The 15,189-nt window shown below is 37.3% G+C and overlaps 1 protein-coding gene across 3 annotated transcripts in view; it reads left to right on the forward strand.

Annotated features, from left to right (window-relative positions):
• Window positions 1–996: 996 nt before the first annotated feature.
• Window positions 997–15,189, forward strand: part of SETX (senataxin) — a 92,512-nt gene continuing 78,319 nt past the window's right edge. The window contains exon 1 of one of the 3 annotated variants that reach the window (XM_027869290.1): window positions 997–1,137. Coding sequence is in view for 1 of the 3 variants with exons in the window: in XM_027869289.1 (XP_027725090.1) it covers window positions 8,257–8,288 (32 nt within the window). In the remaining 2 variants the exon portion in view is untranslated. Of the gene's footprint in view, window positions 1,138–1,408; window positions 1,596–8,199; window positions 8,289–15,189 lie in introns of those variants that run through there. The other 2 variants (XM_027869291.1, XM_027869289.1) reach the window with 2 other exon arrangements.

Consider the following 15,189-nt stretch of genomic DNA (forward strand, 5'->3'; position numbering starts at 1 on the left):
CACCAATTTACACCCATAGAAATTACTACTGCTCTTTCCCCAGTGACCTTTGCTGCAAAACCACATCTTCCTTAGTCCCCTAGGATACTGCTGATCAAACAGTGGTGTTTAAAAGTTATGGAAAGCTTCTGTTGAGATGCTTGTAACTAATGATCTGTGAAAGGCTTGCTGACAAAAGTAGTTATGGTTGATGGACATTGCCCTTAGACTATCATAGGACCTCCCCACCACTTCTGAAAACTAGGCAACCATAGGAATTTCCATGCTTTTGAAGGAACTTCCCAACATCTTCTCAAGGTTTAAAGATCCCTCAGCCCCTGAGCATTTTGGTCCATGGCCTGAAAGGTCTTGGATCCCATTACTTAGGGACCTCCAGTCTCCCTAATAAATTGACCACTGCTCCAAGCTCTCCTTCAGTGGTATTATACTGAGGATTGGGAATTTTTGGGCCCACAACTTTACAATTATTGTCTCATTAGATTCTCACAATAACCCTGAGAGGCAGATGCTATTATTATTCTCATTTTACCAGATGAGCAAACTGAGGCAAACAGGGTTTAAGTGACTTGCCCAGAGTCACATAGCAAGTAAGTTTCAAAGACCAAATTTGAACTCAGGACATTGACTCTATGCCCAGCACTCTATCCCTGCACCAAAAGTCGATGCGTAGTGATGCAACACACACACCAGAATCGAGTTCATTAAGGGGTAGAGCCAAGCAGGACAGTTTTGTTAACAGCATATTAAATTTAACGAAAGCTTAAAAAAAAAAAACCACAAATGGTCCACAATTTCACATACAATCCTCTTTTCTGGGCCTTCTTTGTTTAACAAAGAACTTAAATGTTTCCAATTTATTGATCGTTATGTCTGTAATTAAAAAAAAAGACTAAGGGCAGGACTTATCCAGGGCAGTGTCAACGACGTGAGATGGGCGGGGAAGGGGCGGGACCGGAGGCGCGCGCACCCCCGGCAGCCAGACTTCCGGATGAAGCTAGTATCTTGTCCTTTTTCTCCCCTCCCCCACCCTTCCGCCGCTTCCTCAGGCAGGCTCGAGCCCCAGCATGGCGACGGGATAGCGGCGGAAGGAGGTGAAGCCGAGTGAGTGAGTGAGTGAGTGAGTGGAGTCTTAGTCAGGTGAGGAGAAAAGCACAATTGGAGATGGGGGTGGAGATGGTTGGAGGTGGGTGGTTTGGCTCTGCGGACCGCGGAGGTGGGCAGTGAAACGAAAGGCCACGCGCCTGTGCGCACGCGTGCATCGGCCGGGAAAAGGATGGGGAGATGGGGCTCTCTTGGTAACGGGTGTTCCAAAGGCCTAAGGGTTGGGGGGCGGGGGGGAGCAAAGTCCGCATGCGCAGGCCGCGTGCTCCTCGGACCACGCCCCTTTTCTCTCAACCTCCAACTTGCTCCCTTCCCCTTCGGCGCGGGCGCGCGCCCTCTTCCCTCACCTTCCCTCGACTGAGGAATTTTCTCCTGAGGCTACGTCTGGGGCTCCCTTTCCCGGCCCGGCCTTCCCCCGGGCTGGGAGCCCGGCTCTGCGACGGAATTTGTGGCGTTTCCCTCCCTTGAGCTGGCGGGTAACCGCCCGAGGGCTGGTGAGGGCTTCAGGGCTTGGATGTCAGCGCCGGCCTGGGGTGGGGCGGGGTTTTGGTAGCTGACCCTGTGAGGGAGGATGGACTCAGGCGGGGGGGCGGGGCGGGGCGGCCGGGGGTGGGGGTGGGGAGGTAGGCATAAAAACAAATCTAATCGCACCCCTTTTTCTGGCGTTTTAAGGTTTCTCATGTGCTTTCCTTAACCAGCCTTCTGTGAGGTAGAGAGTGAAAGGATCATTCCCATTTTTGCCCTTTTTTTATTTGTCAGGAACTGGGGATGTCATCGATGGTGGGGAGCTCTTTCTGAGGAAACTCCTCTGCCTGAGGCAGATCCGCAACTGTTCTGCAATTTACAATCAGTCTTAGAAGGTTGACTCCGTTTTACAGATGAGGAAACTGAGTCTCATAGGTGAAATGACTTGCCTAAGGTCACACAGCTAGTATGTATCAAAGCTGATATTAGAACCCAGGTTTTCTTTACTCAAGTCCCACACCACACTAAGTAGAAGGGATCAGTTATTTCCAAAATGGCCTGGTTGTGCATGTGTGTGTTCTGTGTATGTTTTATGTTATTTTATACAGCAGTGGAACCACGATCTTATTAGTATGGATATAATTGTAGAATGGAAGTTCCTAGAATGGAGCTTCTTAACCTGGGGCCCATGGATTTCAGGGGAACTGTGAACTTGGATGGGAAAAAAATTACATCTTTAATTTAACTAACCTCTGACTAAAATTTAGCATCTTTAATTATGAAGTTAAAAAACAACATTCTGAGAAGGGGTCCATATGTGGTTTCACCAAATTGCCAAAGGGCTCCAGGATACAAAAAAGGTTAAGGAACCCTGTCCTAGAGAGCAAGGGCTATTTCATTTTTTGTCTTTTCACTCCCTAGCATAGTGCCTTGTATACTTGGTAGGTAATTTAACAAATATTTGTTGATTTGAATTATCTCCATACCTCTTTCTTTGTGATTCTCCTTCCATAAATCCTTCATATAGGGATCTGCACAATATGCTGAAAGCCTTCTTTGGGTTCATACAAACCAGTGCAGTACTCAGCTCTCATTTGTTATCCCTCACTCTGAACGTGACAACCTGTCTCCTTTTCCACTTATGCCGTGCTTTTACTGAGGCTTAAGTCATTATATCAAATTGATATATTTAAAGTCCTTTGTAAATTAAAAAAGTACTGTAAATGTTAACTATTGTGATTCTATTTGTAGCTATAATGACATATTTATATAACACTTTACTGGAAACAACCCTGTGAGGTTGATCTTGTAAAGATTATTATCCTCCTTTATAGATTAAGAAATTGGCTCAAAAAGGTGAAGTGACTTACCTTGCAGTTAGTGAGTCTGTTGGAGCCAAAATTTGAATCCTGGTCTCCAGAGTCTAAGTTGGGTCAAATGTTCTAGATGATACATTGACCTGTCTTCAGCCTCCAAATCCAGTGTTCTTTCCACTACATCAAGATGGCTTTCTACATCTGATTTTACTATTGATGTTGTATATATGTAGTGCAGTGGTGTCAAACTCAAATAGAAAAGGATCCCTGTGGGTGGCAAATTGACTTAGAAAACCACAAATTAACATTATCTATACTGTTGTATTTTATTTGTCATGTTAATTTTTTCTTAATTCAGATGTTAAACATTTTAATCTGGTTCAGCTGCAGTTTGAGAATTTTGAGGTCCAGTGTGTTTGACACCTCTGGTATAGTAGATTAGGGTATTGGTTATATCAGGAGACCTGGGTTCTTGTTCTGGCTCTGTGACTTTAGGCAGTTTCCTTCTTTCTAGACCCTAGTTTTCTAGTCTGTAAAACCGGAGGATTCAAGTCAGTTCAACATCTTGAATTTGTCTCCTCTTTCTACTGTAGCCATCTTTGTATAGGCCTCATATTGACCAATCTACCTATTACAATAACTCTTTATGAGTCTTTATCCACCTTTTTGTCCCTCCAGTCTATGCTTTATACCATTGCTAAACTCATATTCCTTCTGTATAGTCTTGTCATGCCTCTATTTAAAAATATTTAGTGGCTCCCTATATTTGCTAAGTAAAGCAAATTTCTCAGTGTGGCATTAAAGATCTTCCACAATCTGGAACACTCCTGTATTTGTAGTTATGTCTTTTTGTAAATCTTAAAGTGATATACAAATGTGAAATATTATCATCTTACTCCCCTTCCCATTGCCAAATTGAACCTACCTGCCCCTCTTTTACCAGTATGCTCTGTGCTTATCTAAAAACCTTGTTTCTTTGCTGTATATAAGGCCTGGACTATATTCCCTCCCACTTTACCTATTGAATTCCTACCCATCTTTTAAGAGCCCAGTTTATATGTCAACACCTGTATAAGCCCTTCCCTGAATTCCTCCAACATTCTATCAACTCCTTAGTACCTCATATAGCACTTTATTTTGAACCTAGCTAATGTAATTATGTATTAACATGCATATTATAGTTATGTATATATTTTCCTTCTACACTGGAAACCATGAGGACAGTAACTTTTCTAAACTTCTTATTTCCCTAGGGCTTAGCCTAGTCCCTTTAGCAATGCACTATAATAGGTGCATAATAACTATGGAATTGCACTGAAAACTTAGTAAATTTTCCTATGTGCAGAAATATGATAAAAACATTATCCCTTCCCTTATGGAATTCAGTATAGTAAAGGGAACTGATAAATACACAACTAAATGTAACAAAAGTAATACATTTTAAGTACAGTAGCAATTTCAGGATTGTACAAAATCACTTTGGAAGTCCTTTACATCTCTTGACATTCTGTGATTCTTTGTATTTGGGAGATTATACTTAGATTTATCCCTTTAAAAAAATAAGACTCCTGTCGAGCACATAAAAACAAAATATAGATAATTGAAAGCATCTTGTCAGTAAACAGTTTATAAAGAGATACATGGTATTCAGGAATGCTGCCTGATTTAAAATAATGGTCAGTGTCTTTTTTTTTTTTTAAAGCAAATGTATTACTAATATATGCCCAAAGAAGTATATGTTTATGCTAACTGACCTAGCCAGAAAGCTGGCCTCAGACTTGGCTTTTTGGGGGGGGGGGGGGGCCCTACACAAGTCACTTAACCTTTCAGTGCCCCAGCCTACTCCCTTAAGATTTAGTTAAGGAGAAAGCTCCAATCTTTATATGCTATAAAAATGTTTATACATAAAAATATGTGTAAAATTCTTACAAAATTGTTTATTTGAAAGTATAAATGGTACTGCCTTAGAATTACCCTTGTAATCCTTTTATCTTAATTTTGAAACTTTTTTTTTTAGATTATGTATGCTGCTGTACCTGAGGTCACTCCCTCTGAAACACTCTTCAAGTGTCACCAGAGTCTTCTTAGTGCCTTCTCCAAAGGGCCAGTCAGTGTTGGCAGCAACCCAAGAAAATAGGCAACCTCTGGAGTGTCCAAAATCTTTCTTGTTCTTTCCATAAGCTTACAAAAAGCTTTTTAAAAAATTATTTTATTTTCAGGTCTGCATTCTCTCCTTCCTATATTTTTCTTCTCCCATTCCCATCCCATGATAAAACAAGAAAAACAAAACACATTACTAACATGTCATAGTCAAGCAAAACAAATTCCTACATTGGACATGTCCAAAAAAAAAAAAAGCAAAACAAATTCCTACATTGGAAATGTCCAAAAAAAAAAAAAGGATTTCCTCAAATTGGACTCCCAAGACTCTCTGAATGGAACTCACTTGCCTTTTGAGGCAGCACATTCCATTTTTGGGCAGCTTTGTAATTGTTAGGAAGTTTTTCCTGATGTTGAGATTAAATTTACCTGTTTCTCCTAGTTGTTTTTATAAAAACCATCAGAAATCTATCTTCTTTCCTTTTTATCCCCACCAACTTGCTCCATTGAGAGTGAAAGAAAAACAAATCCCTTTTATAAATGTATTTGTAGTTAAACAAAACGAATTTCCACGTTGGCCATGTCCAAAAAAATGTCTCATTCTATGTGCTTAAATCCTTCACCTCTTTATTAGGAGGTGGGTGGCCTACTTCATCCTAAGTCATATGAAATCATGGTTCATGATTACTCTGATCAGAGTTCCTAAGTATTTCAAAATTGTCATCATATTATTGGCACTATGTAAATTGTTCAGGTTTTGTTCACTTCATTCTACATCAATTCATGTAAATCTCAGATTTCTTTGAAACCATCTCCATCATTTCTTATAGCACAACAGTATTCGATGACATTTATTATAACTCATTCAGCCATTCCTCAATTGATGGGTACCCTCTCAGATTTCCATGCTTTGCCCCCTCAAAAAATAGCTGTCAATATTTTTCTGCATTCTTAGAGTTTGTTTTGCTTGGATTACTTCCTTCCTTAATCTGTCTTCCTAATTACTTTCTGTTTCATTTCCCTGTTCAGTGAGATGCTTTGTTAAGAATATAAACTCTTCGTGTTTGTGTATATTCTTCAAACTTTTAACCACTTCAGATAAGAATGAGGTTGAAGTGTCAGCTGCTTCCTCCATCCCCTTCTCGTTTATATAGATGTCTGCTAAGCGCATACTGATTATGTGAGATAATTTTTTAACCTTCCTTTCCTTTTTCAGAGCCACTCCCACCCTCAGTATTTTACTCTTTCCATTCTTAAGATCATGAAGATATAATAGATTTACTCACAGGTCTTCTGTCTAATTAGATTTCCTCTCTGATCCCTGATGATGATGGGCTTCAGTGGGGACAAGGTATCATCTCCTGTATTAGAATTTAAGCAATTTATCCTTACTTAGTCCCTTAAGGTTGTTTTTTTATGTTTCTCTTAGCTTATATTTGAACTTCAAAGTTTCTGTGCAGCTCCAGTCTTTTCATCAGGAATGCTTGGAAGTACTCTATTTCAATAAAGTTCCGTTTTTTTCCCTTGTAGCATTATACTCAGTTTTTCTGGGTAAGGTATTTTTGACTATAAGACTATGTCGTTTGCCTTTTGGAATATTGTATTCCAAACTGTCTGCTTCTTTTTGGTGGTGACTGTTAGATCATATGTGATTCTGACTGTGGCTCCTGGATACTTAAATTCTTTCTTTGTAGCTGCTTGAAATATTTTCTCTTAGACCTGGAAGCTCTGGATTTTTACTGTAAGGTTCCTGGGAGTTTTCATTTTGGGCTTTTTTTTTTTTTTAGGGAGATAACCAGTGAATTCTTTCTATTTATTTCTACTTTGCCTTCTAGTTCCTGAGATATTGGGACAGTTTTCTTTTAAGATTTCATGAAATAGGATGTCTAGGCTCGTGTTTTGATCATGACATTCAGATAGTTCAATGATCTTTTCCGCAGATCAGTTGCTTTTGCTATGAAATAACCTCTGATTTTTTTTTTTCAGTCTTTTGACTTTGCTTTAATATTTCTTGTTTTCTCTTGGAGTCATTGGCTTATATTTGGTCCGTTCTCATTTTCAAGGAGTTTGTTGCTTGGGTGAAGTTTTGTGCCTCTTGTGTCAAGCTGCTAATTACCTTTCCAGTTCTTTATTCCTTGATTCTCATTTCTTTTCCCATTTTTTTCCTCAAGCTCTCCTTTCATTGACAAAAGCTTTTTTTTAAAATTGTTCACCTTTTCCAGAAATTCTAGTTGAACTTGTGGCCACTCTGTTTTTCTCTAGGGCTTTGCTTATAGATATTTTAGAGTCATTTTCTTCAGTGTTTGTGTCTTGAGCCCCTCTGCTACCATAATTAGTTCTTTATGGTAGAATTCTTTTTTGGTTTGCTCATTCTTTCTCTGGACTTGATATTAAGGCAGGAGGCTGCACTTGTGGAGGGAAGGTCTGGGCTGATCCTGTTGCTGCTTTCTTGGGATATTAAGTGTTGTGTTATTGCTGGATGCTCCCAAAGAGGTAGGATCCCGGGTAAAGTCTGATTGCTTTCCCCCTGGTCTGAGCTCTGTAAGTTTCCTGACTTGAGTTTGGGTCCAATCAACAGTAGACTGCTGCTAGGTTTGGCCACAGTCAGCCAGTGGGAAAGCTCTGCTAGTTGAGACTGATAGAACTGTAGTCTTCCCTTTGGCCTGGGGTTCTTGCCCTGATTATTTCTATGCAGGCTTCAGACTGGACCAGAAGCTAGAACTGTGACCCTTGCTCTTCCCTTGGTAACTAAGTCACACTGATGCTGCTTGCTTCTGAACCTGCTCCTTTCTTGGTACACAGCCTCTGGGTTGTGCTAGGATAGAAGAGTGTGGTGGGGGTAGGCACAGACCCGCTCCTCACTCTGCCCTGGATATGTGACTGGAACTGGGTAGTGGGTGATGAAGTTGCCAGTTGGCACTTGTCGCCAGCAAGTGCCTTGGTATGGGACCTCTGCTTGACACTTGTGTACAGCTTGTTCTGATCCCCTGCAGACTTCTCTATCTGTCTCCTTATGCCAAACTTGGCTAGAAAAATGACTGAACATGATTTTTTTCTTGAATTTCCCTATTAGAATTCCTTTTCTAGATCTGTTTTGTAGGAGTTTTGGGGAGCAACTCTGTACTGCTTCCTGCTGTTCCTTGGTCTTGACCTCACCTACAAAAAGCTTTTAAAACACTAACTTTTGTTTTTATATATCATCCCTTTCTCTTGTCAGTGTCGTCCATGTGACAAAGCAAAACTGACACTTCAAGCAAATCTGAAAGTACATGCAATGTTTCATATCCATAATCTCTTCCAAAAAAGGTAGGGAGGTATATTTTCTCATCCATAGGACAAATCTTGGCCATTATAATAACATGATGGGTCAGAGTTTCAAAAAAAAATTCTTTCCGTTTACACTTACAGTCATTGTGCATACATATAATTTGTTTAAAAATTACCCATGTGATAGGCACCTATTTTGTTTCCAGTTCCTTGCTACGAGAGAAAGCACAATAATAATAATCGTTAGCATTTATATAGCACTAACAGGCTTGCAAAGTGCCTTACAAAATACTTCATTTTACCCTCACAACAATCCTGGGAGGTAGGTACTTTATTTGGTTTATGTGAGAACTTTCATTCTACTTTTGATCTTTCTTGGCTGTGTTCCTAGTACTGGAATTCCAAGGGTCATACCTGAACCTCCAGGTATGGACATTCCACTCATTTTTTTAAAAGTATGCTTTGAAATTGTTTTCCACAATGGTTGGACCACTTTAGGATTCTACCAACAGTGTAACAGTACATGGCTTTCCATAGCCTCTCCAACACTTTCCATCTTTTGTCATTGTGATTTACTGGTTGTGAGGTAAAACCTCAGAGTTGTTTAGATTTCCTTTATTATTCTTATTAGTGATTTGGAAGTCTTTAATATCGTTGTTAAAATTTTACAGTTCTTTTGAGAACTTTTTGTTTATATCCTTTGACTACTTGTCCATTTGGTATGGCTCTTGGTCTTAATGTATTTGTGTTATTTTCCAATATATTTTCCGTATCTGACCCTTACCAGAGATATTTGATACAAAAGTTTTTACCCATTATTGTTTCTTTTACCTAGTTGCATTGATTTTGTCAATGCAAAAGCTTTTAGTTTTATGTAATAGAAATTGACTCTCTGTCTTTTGTGATTGCTTCTGTTCCTTGTTTAGTTAAGAACTTTCCCGCATAACCATAGCTTTCTTTAAAAAATTTATCTATTTATTTGTTACATTTTGAGTTCTGAGTTTTCTCTTTCCTTCTGTCCCTCACAACCCTGCATTGAAGGAAGGGCAACATTTTATATATGTGTGTGTGTGAGTGTGTGTGTGTGTGTGTGTGTGTGTGTGTAAGTATGGAACCATACTTCCATATATCAGTTCTTTTTCTGCAGGTGGGATAGCATTTTCCTTCATAAGTTCTTTGTATGATCACATTACTCAGAATAGCTTAGTCATTAACAGTTACTCCTCAAACAATGTTGCTGTTACTGTATATAACATTCTCTTGGTTCTACTTGTTTCATTCTACATTATTTCATGCAAGTCTTTCCATGTTTTTCTAAAACCATCCTGCTTGCTATTTCTTACAATGCAGTAGTGTATTCCATCATAACATTTTAACTTTTTAATTAAAAAATTAGCAATCAACAGACATAAACTTTTCAATATACAAAGAAAAACAAAAAAAGGGACTATATATGAAACTGAACTGTTATGTAGTTAGTCTTCCCTTTACATACATCTTTTTTATATAATTCATTTAAAAAAACTTTTAAAAATTATTTGTTTTTGCATTGCCTAGATTTCCCCTTGTATCCTTCCCCCCTTACCTCCACAGAACCATCCTTTATAACAAAGAATTTTTTTTTTAAAGAGGAAGAAGAGGAAAAAATCCAGCAAAACTGGTCAACACTTCGAAAAAATCTAACATACGCAATGATTCACACCCTTGGACTCCAACCTCTGCAGAGGAGCAGGGGGGCGGGGGAGAGGTATCTATTCATATCTCTTCATTGGAGCCAATCATATTTATAGTTTCACAACATTCATTTTTGATTGTTTTGTGGTTACTGGTCTTTCCATTTACATTGCTGTAATCATTATATATATTGTTTTTTGACTTTGCTTACTTCACACTGTATCATTCAGTCATGAGTTTAGTTCTTCTCTATTCTTCTAGTTCATTGTTCCTTGTAGTCCACTTATATTCTATTACATTCATATACTGTAATTTGTTTAGTCATTACCCAGTTGATGGATATCTACTTTGTTTTCAGTTCTTTGCTTACCATGAAAAGTGCTGTTATAAATAGTTTCATATGTAAGGTGTCTTTCTTTTTGTTAATGACCTTCTTGGGACATATACTTAACAATGGAATCTCTGGTTCTAAAGGTATGGACATTTTCATCACTTTATTTTCATAATTCTAAATTGCTTTCCAGAGTAGTTGTACAAATTTACAGTTCTACCAGTTATACATAAACATACCTGGTTTTCTACAGCCCCTCCAAAATTAACTGTTTTAGTCTTTTGTTCTCTGCCAGTATTTTGGGTGGGAGGTAAAAATTCAAGGTTATTTTGATTTACATTTTTCTTATTAGTGATTTAGAACATTCTCTTTTGTTAATAGTTTGGAATTCTTTTGATAACTGTTTGTTCCCATCTTTTGACCAAAAACGGCCTTTAGTGATGTGGCCTTTAAAATTCAGGTTATCTATTTTGAGCTTATTGTACCATGTGGTGTAAGATGTTGATCTAAGCCTCATTTCTGCCAAACTGCTCCACAGTTTTCCTAGCAATTCTTATCAACTTAGGGATTATTTCCCAAATAATTTATAATCTTAAATTATTAAAAAGTGAATTATTTAGTTTGGTTCTGCTTTTCTTTATCTAGGCTGAACTACTTTTCTATTTTTCACCAATATCAGCTAGTTTAACAATTATTGCTATATCATGTAATTTGAGATCTGGAGTTAAAGAAACAGTGACTCTTAAAAAGATGAAATTTGCATTTTGCCTTTAAAAACAACTTTAAAAGTAAAATAAAATTAGCTTTTCTGGTCCCAAAGTAAGTAGACAATGAAGTAAAATTTATTTAGAATGTAAAATTGCATCTAAATTGTTAATACCAATCAGAGCCCTATGCATGAGTTTTATACAAATGCTACTGGTTTCCCCTAACCCTTTTTTTCCTGTTTCTGAAATAGGAGTTCATAAAAGTTTACTGTGCCTTAGTGTAATTACAGTCCTGTTAATAAGTCAGTTTCAGATTCTATAACTATGCTTACCACTGAGGTACCTTCACTTTTTAATTTTTAATTTAAGTTTTTGAAATTCTTTTCATTCTGAACTTAAACACTAACTAAACATTTCCACATACACAGCAGAACACAAAAAAAAGGATTCTATATGAAGCTTAAAATCTATTTCCTACTTTCCTTAAAAAAAAGTATATAATTCTACACATTACTTTCAAAATTGCTCGTTTGTGCTTCTTTCTGTTTTCTTCTGTACAATTAAACAAGAGACATTATAATAACCCTCTTCTTTTGCGTTATTATTGCTAATCCTGATCCTATTCTAGACCCTCCCGCATTGAAAACTGAGAGAAATAAAGGGGAAAAAACCCCTTTTGTAACAGATAAGCATAGCTGAAACAAATCAAATCTATACAGTTACGGTGTTCAAAAATCTATGTCTCTGGACTGTCAGTCACCTGTCTGTTAAGAAGGTAGGTAACATGCTTCATCATAGGTCCTTTAGAGCCATATATGATCTGGAGCTACTTGGTCATCGCATTGATCAAATTCTAAAGTATTTCCCACTTGTTTTTCTTTACAGTGTTGCTTTCCTTGTATGAATTCTCATTCTTCTTACGATACTCAGTTCATACAACCCACGATCCTCTAAAATTGTCTCTTTTATCATTTCTGTTTGATCTATTCTAGTTTTAGGGAATGCATTTCTTGGGTAAGTTTTAGCACTTTTTCTTCTGAGTTATTTATTCTATTTCTAATTCTTTCCTCCAGAACTTTTATCTCAGTTTTAAAGATTTCTTACTAATTTCTTCTATGTATGTTTGTGGTCTTTGTAGAAAATCCATTTTTACCCCTTTTCTGTTTGCAGTAATTTTTGATACTGGTTGGTGTTTTCTTTGATGTACTCATTTCTCCAGCTTTCGTTTCTGCATTGGTTCAGGCTCCAATCCCTGCTGCACTTTTGGATATAATGTTGATTGATTGATCTTGCTGTGAATTCTTGAGCTTGCTTCCTTGGGGTAAGGCCTCCCTGAGCTCTTGAGGTTCAGAGTGCTAAATCTTCAGGCCCTTTCCTTCTTTCTTCTTCCTTTCTTTCTTTCCTTCCTTCCTTCCTTCCATCCTTCCCTTCTTCCATGGGGTTAAGTGACTTGCCCAGAGTCATACAGCTAGTAAGTGTCAAGTGTCTGAAGCCGGATTTGAACTCAGGTTCTCCTGACTCCAAGGCTGGAACTCTATCCACTCTGCCCTATTCAGGTCCATTTCAGTGTCTTAAGAGTGTTAGAGATCTTAAAGCCCTTGGGCATAGGTGATCCAAGTCTAAGCACTGGAGCACTATGCTAGTCATCACTGTTGTACTGTCTGCTTCCATTCTACAGGTTTTCCAAGGTCCCCTTGGGGCTTTCTGATTCCCCAGAAGCTTTCACGGGGTAGCCTGCCACTCTTGCTGCCTGCTAGACAAAGACCCTTGAAGTTACACATATGCTGTTTTTGATTGTGCTGGAGGGAAGCTCCCTTTCTTATTTCTATTCCTGTTCTTTTTGGCTGACTTTTTTTTGGGAGGGGGTGCAGGTCCGGGGTAGAAGTTTTTTATTGGATTTTCTTATCATTATTCAGTTTGGTGTGAACATAAAGGTTTTGTTGAGGTAGGGAGGGGAGGAGTTTAGTGGTCTGCCACTTGTTCAGGCAGTCATTTTGGCAGGAAGTCTTGAATTTTATTTTAAATAATTTTAAAAATTGTAAACTTGAAGAATAACAAACTCGAACAACTTAATATACAAAGTAGAGAAAAAGAGGATTTCATAGGAAACCATAAATCTGCAGCTTTTTTGTATGTATGTGTTAACTTTAACATTGTACTACTATACTAACCCTTTCTTGTCTGTATCCCTTTTTGAATTTGCTTCTATTTTATGTGTGTTTTTGTATTTCTTTAATGCCTTTTTCTTCATTTTTCTTTCACATCACTATCATTACCTTGCATTCCCTCCACAACACTCCTTCTTTTCCTAATGAAATCTCTCCTTTGTAACAAATTTGTGTGATTTTGGTCATGTGTGAAAATGTATGTTTCATTCTGTACCATTGCTCCTTTACCCCTCCATCAAGAGGTGGGATGCATGCTTTGTCATCAGTTTTCTGGTGTAGTGATTATTCCTTGCAGTAGTGATTATTCTTTGCATTAATCAGAATTCTTAAATCTTTCAAAGTTGTCCTTTATAATGTTGTAGACAGCGTATAAATTGTTCTGGTTCTGTTCATTTTACTCTATGTAGTCGTTCGTATAACTTCTGATGTTTTTTTCTGAAATCCATTTATTTGTTATGGCACAATAATATTCCATTAGATTCATATATCATAAGTTATTTAACAATTCACTAGCTTATGGGTACATAATTTGTTTATAGTTCTTTACATCCTCATTTGTTAACAAGTGATGATGAGGTACTTTCTATTTATTTGTATTTTTAAAAAATTTTGGGGGGGAGGAGGCAATTGGGACTAAGTTACTTGCCCAGGGTCACACAGCTAAGTGTCTGAGTTCGGATTTGAACTCAGATCTTCCTAACTCCAGGGTCAGTGCTATATCTACTCTGCTACCTAGCTGCCCCATTGAAGTATTTATTTCAAAGGAATTCTTTTGTTTTATCCTTCCACAGGTACAGAATCTGTGTGTGTGTGTGTTCATAAACATGTATATATGTGTGTGTATGTACATGTACATATGTGTGTATGTATAAATACACACAAACATGTGCAATCAGTGTTACCAAAGCTTTACAACTTGAACCCAAAAGCAAAAAAAAAATTTAATTCTTTGTAGACTTAAAGAAAAGTATTATTTATAGAATTATGAAATATAACTTAAGTAATATCTTTAAAAAATGAAAACCATTGAGCAGATCCATCAACAGTAGATAAGTGCTTTGAATTACTTTTGTTTATTTGTGGGGATTCAGCCATGCTTTCCTGAAATACCTGACTTGGGTTAAGGAATATAGTTTATGCAAATTAATTCTGTGGGTTAGGGATGGTTTATGCAAATTTATTTATTAAGTGGAACTAATGCCTTATAATGTTCAAAGTACTTTTTTTTGTACCTACATAGTTCTTTTTTATTAATATATTCTGTTTTTCTATATCAGCTGTGACATAAAAATTTTTCAAGGATTTGTTGATAGGTACTGCTGCCAGTAACACTGATCAACATACAGAAACATTTTAATAACCAGTTTATTTTATGCTCAGTGTAGACTCATGATATACAAAAAACAAGTGGGCCCCAAGCAGCCATTTTCAACAGCCTTATATAGGTACATAAGCAGGATAGATACAGTTAATTTTACAGAGGGCAGAAGGGGTAAGGTAAAAATTTACAGATCAAAAAACAAATAGTAGAAAGGGAAGATCTATATCATGTAAAATAATAAACTGGTCAGTAAAAACTCAGGATAAAGGTGAAATTTTAAGACTAACCATTAACACTAGAGTTATACCTAGTTACTTGACATATGTATCTTATGTAAATAAAAGTAATAAAGTTGAGTCAGAAATTCTCACTAACTGGTTAATTGCTGGAACTAAAGTTTGATGTCAACTAAGTTCTGCAAGCTCTAGCTAGTTATGAGACTTTGTCTTAAGGAAATGTCAGTAAGAAAGCAAATTCTAAAATTCTATTACGACAGCTACATTTCCCAATATATTCCCTCCTCTCTACCCCCAGGACCATCTCTTATAATAAAGAATAAAAAAGAGTCAAAAAGATAGTTCAACAAAATTAGACAACTCATAAAGAAGTCTGATGTATGCTGTGTTTCACACCCATAGTACTTTTCCTTTTTAAAGGAGAGGCTTGATCATTATAATTTCGTAATATTCAGTTTATGTTGTTTTGTTGTTCTTTCCACTTACATTGTTGTAGTTGTAGA

Source organism: Vombatus ursinus, unplaced genomic scaffold (assembly GCF_900497805.2).
Source record: "Vombatus ursinus unplaced genomic scaffold, bare-nosed wombat genome assembly UNPS02014793.1, whole genome shotgun sequence".
NCBI lineage: Eukaryota > Metazoa > Chordata > Mammalia > Diprotodontia > Vombatidae > Vombatus > Vombatus ursinus.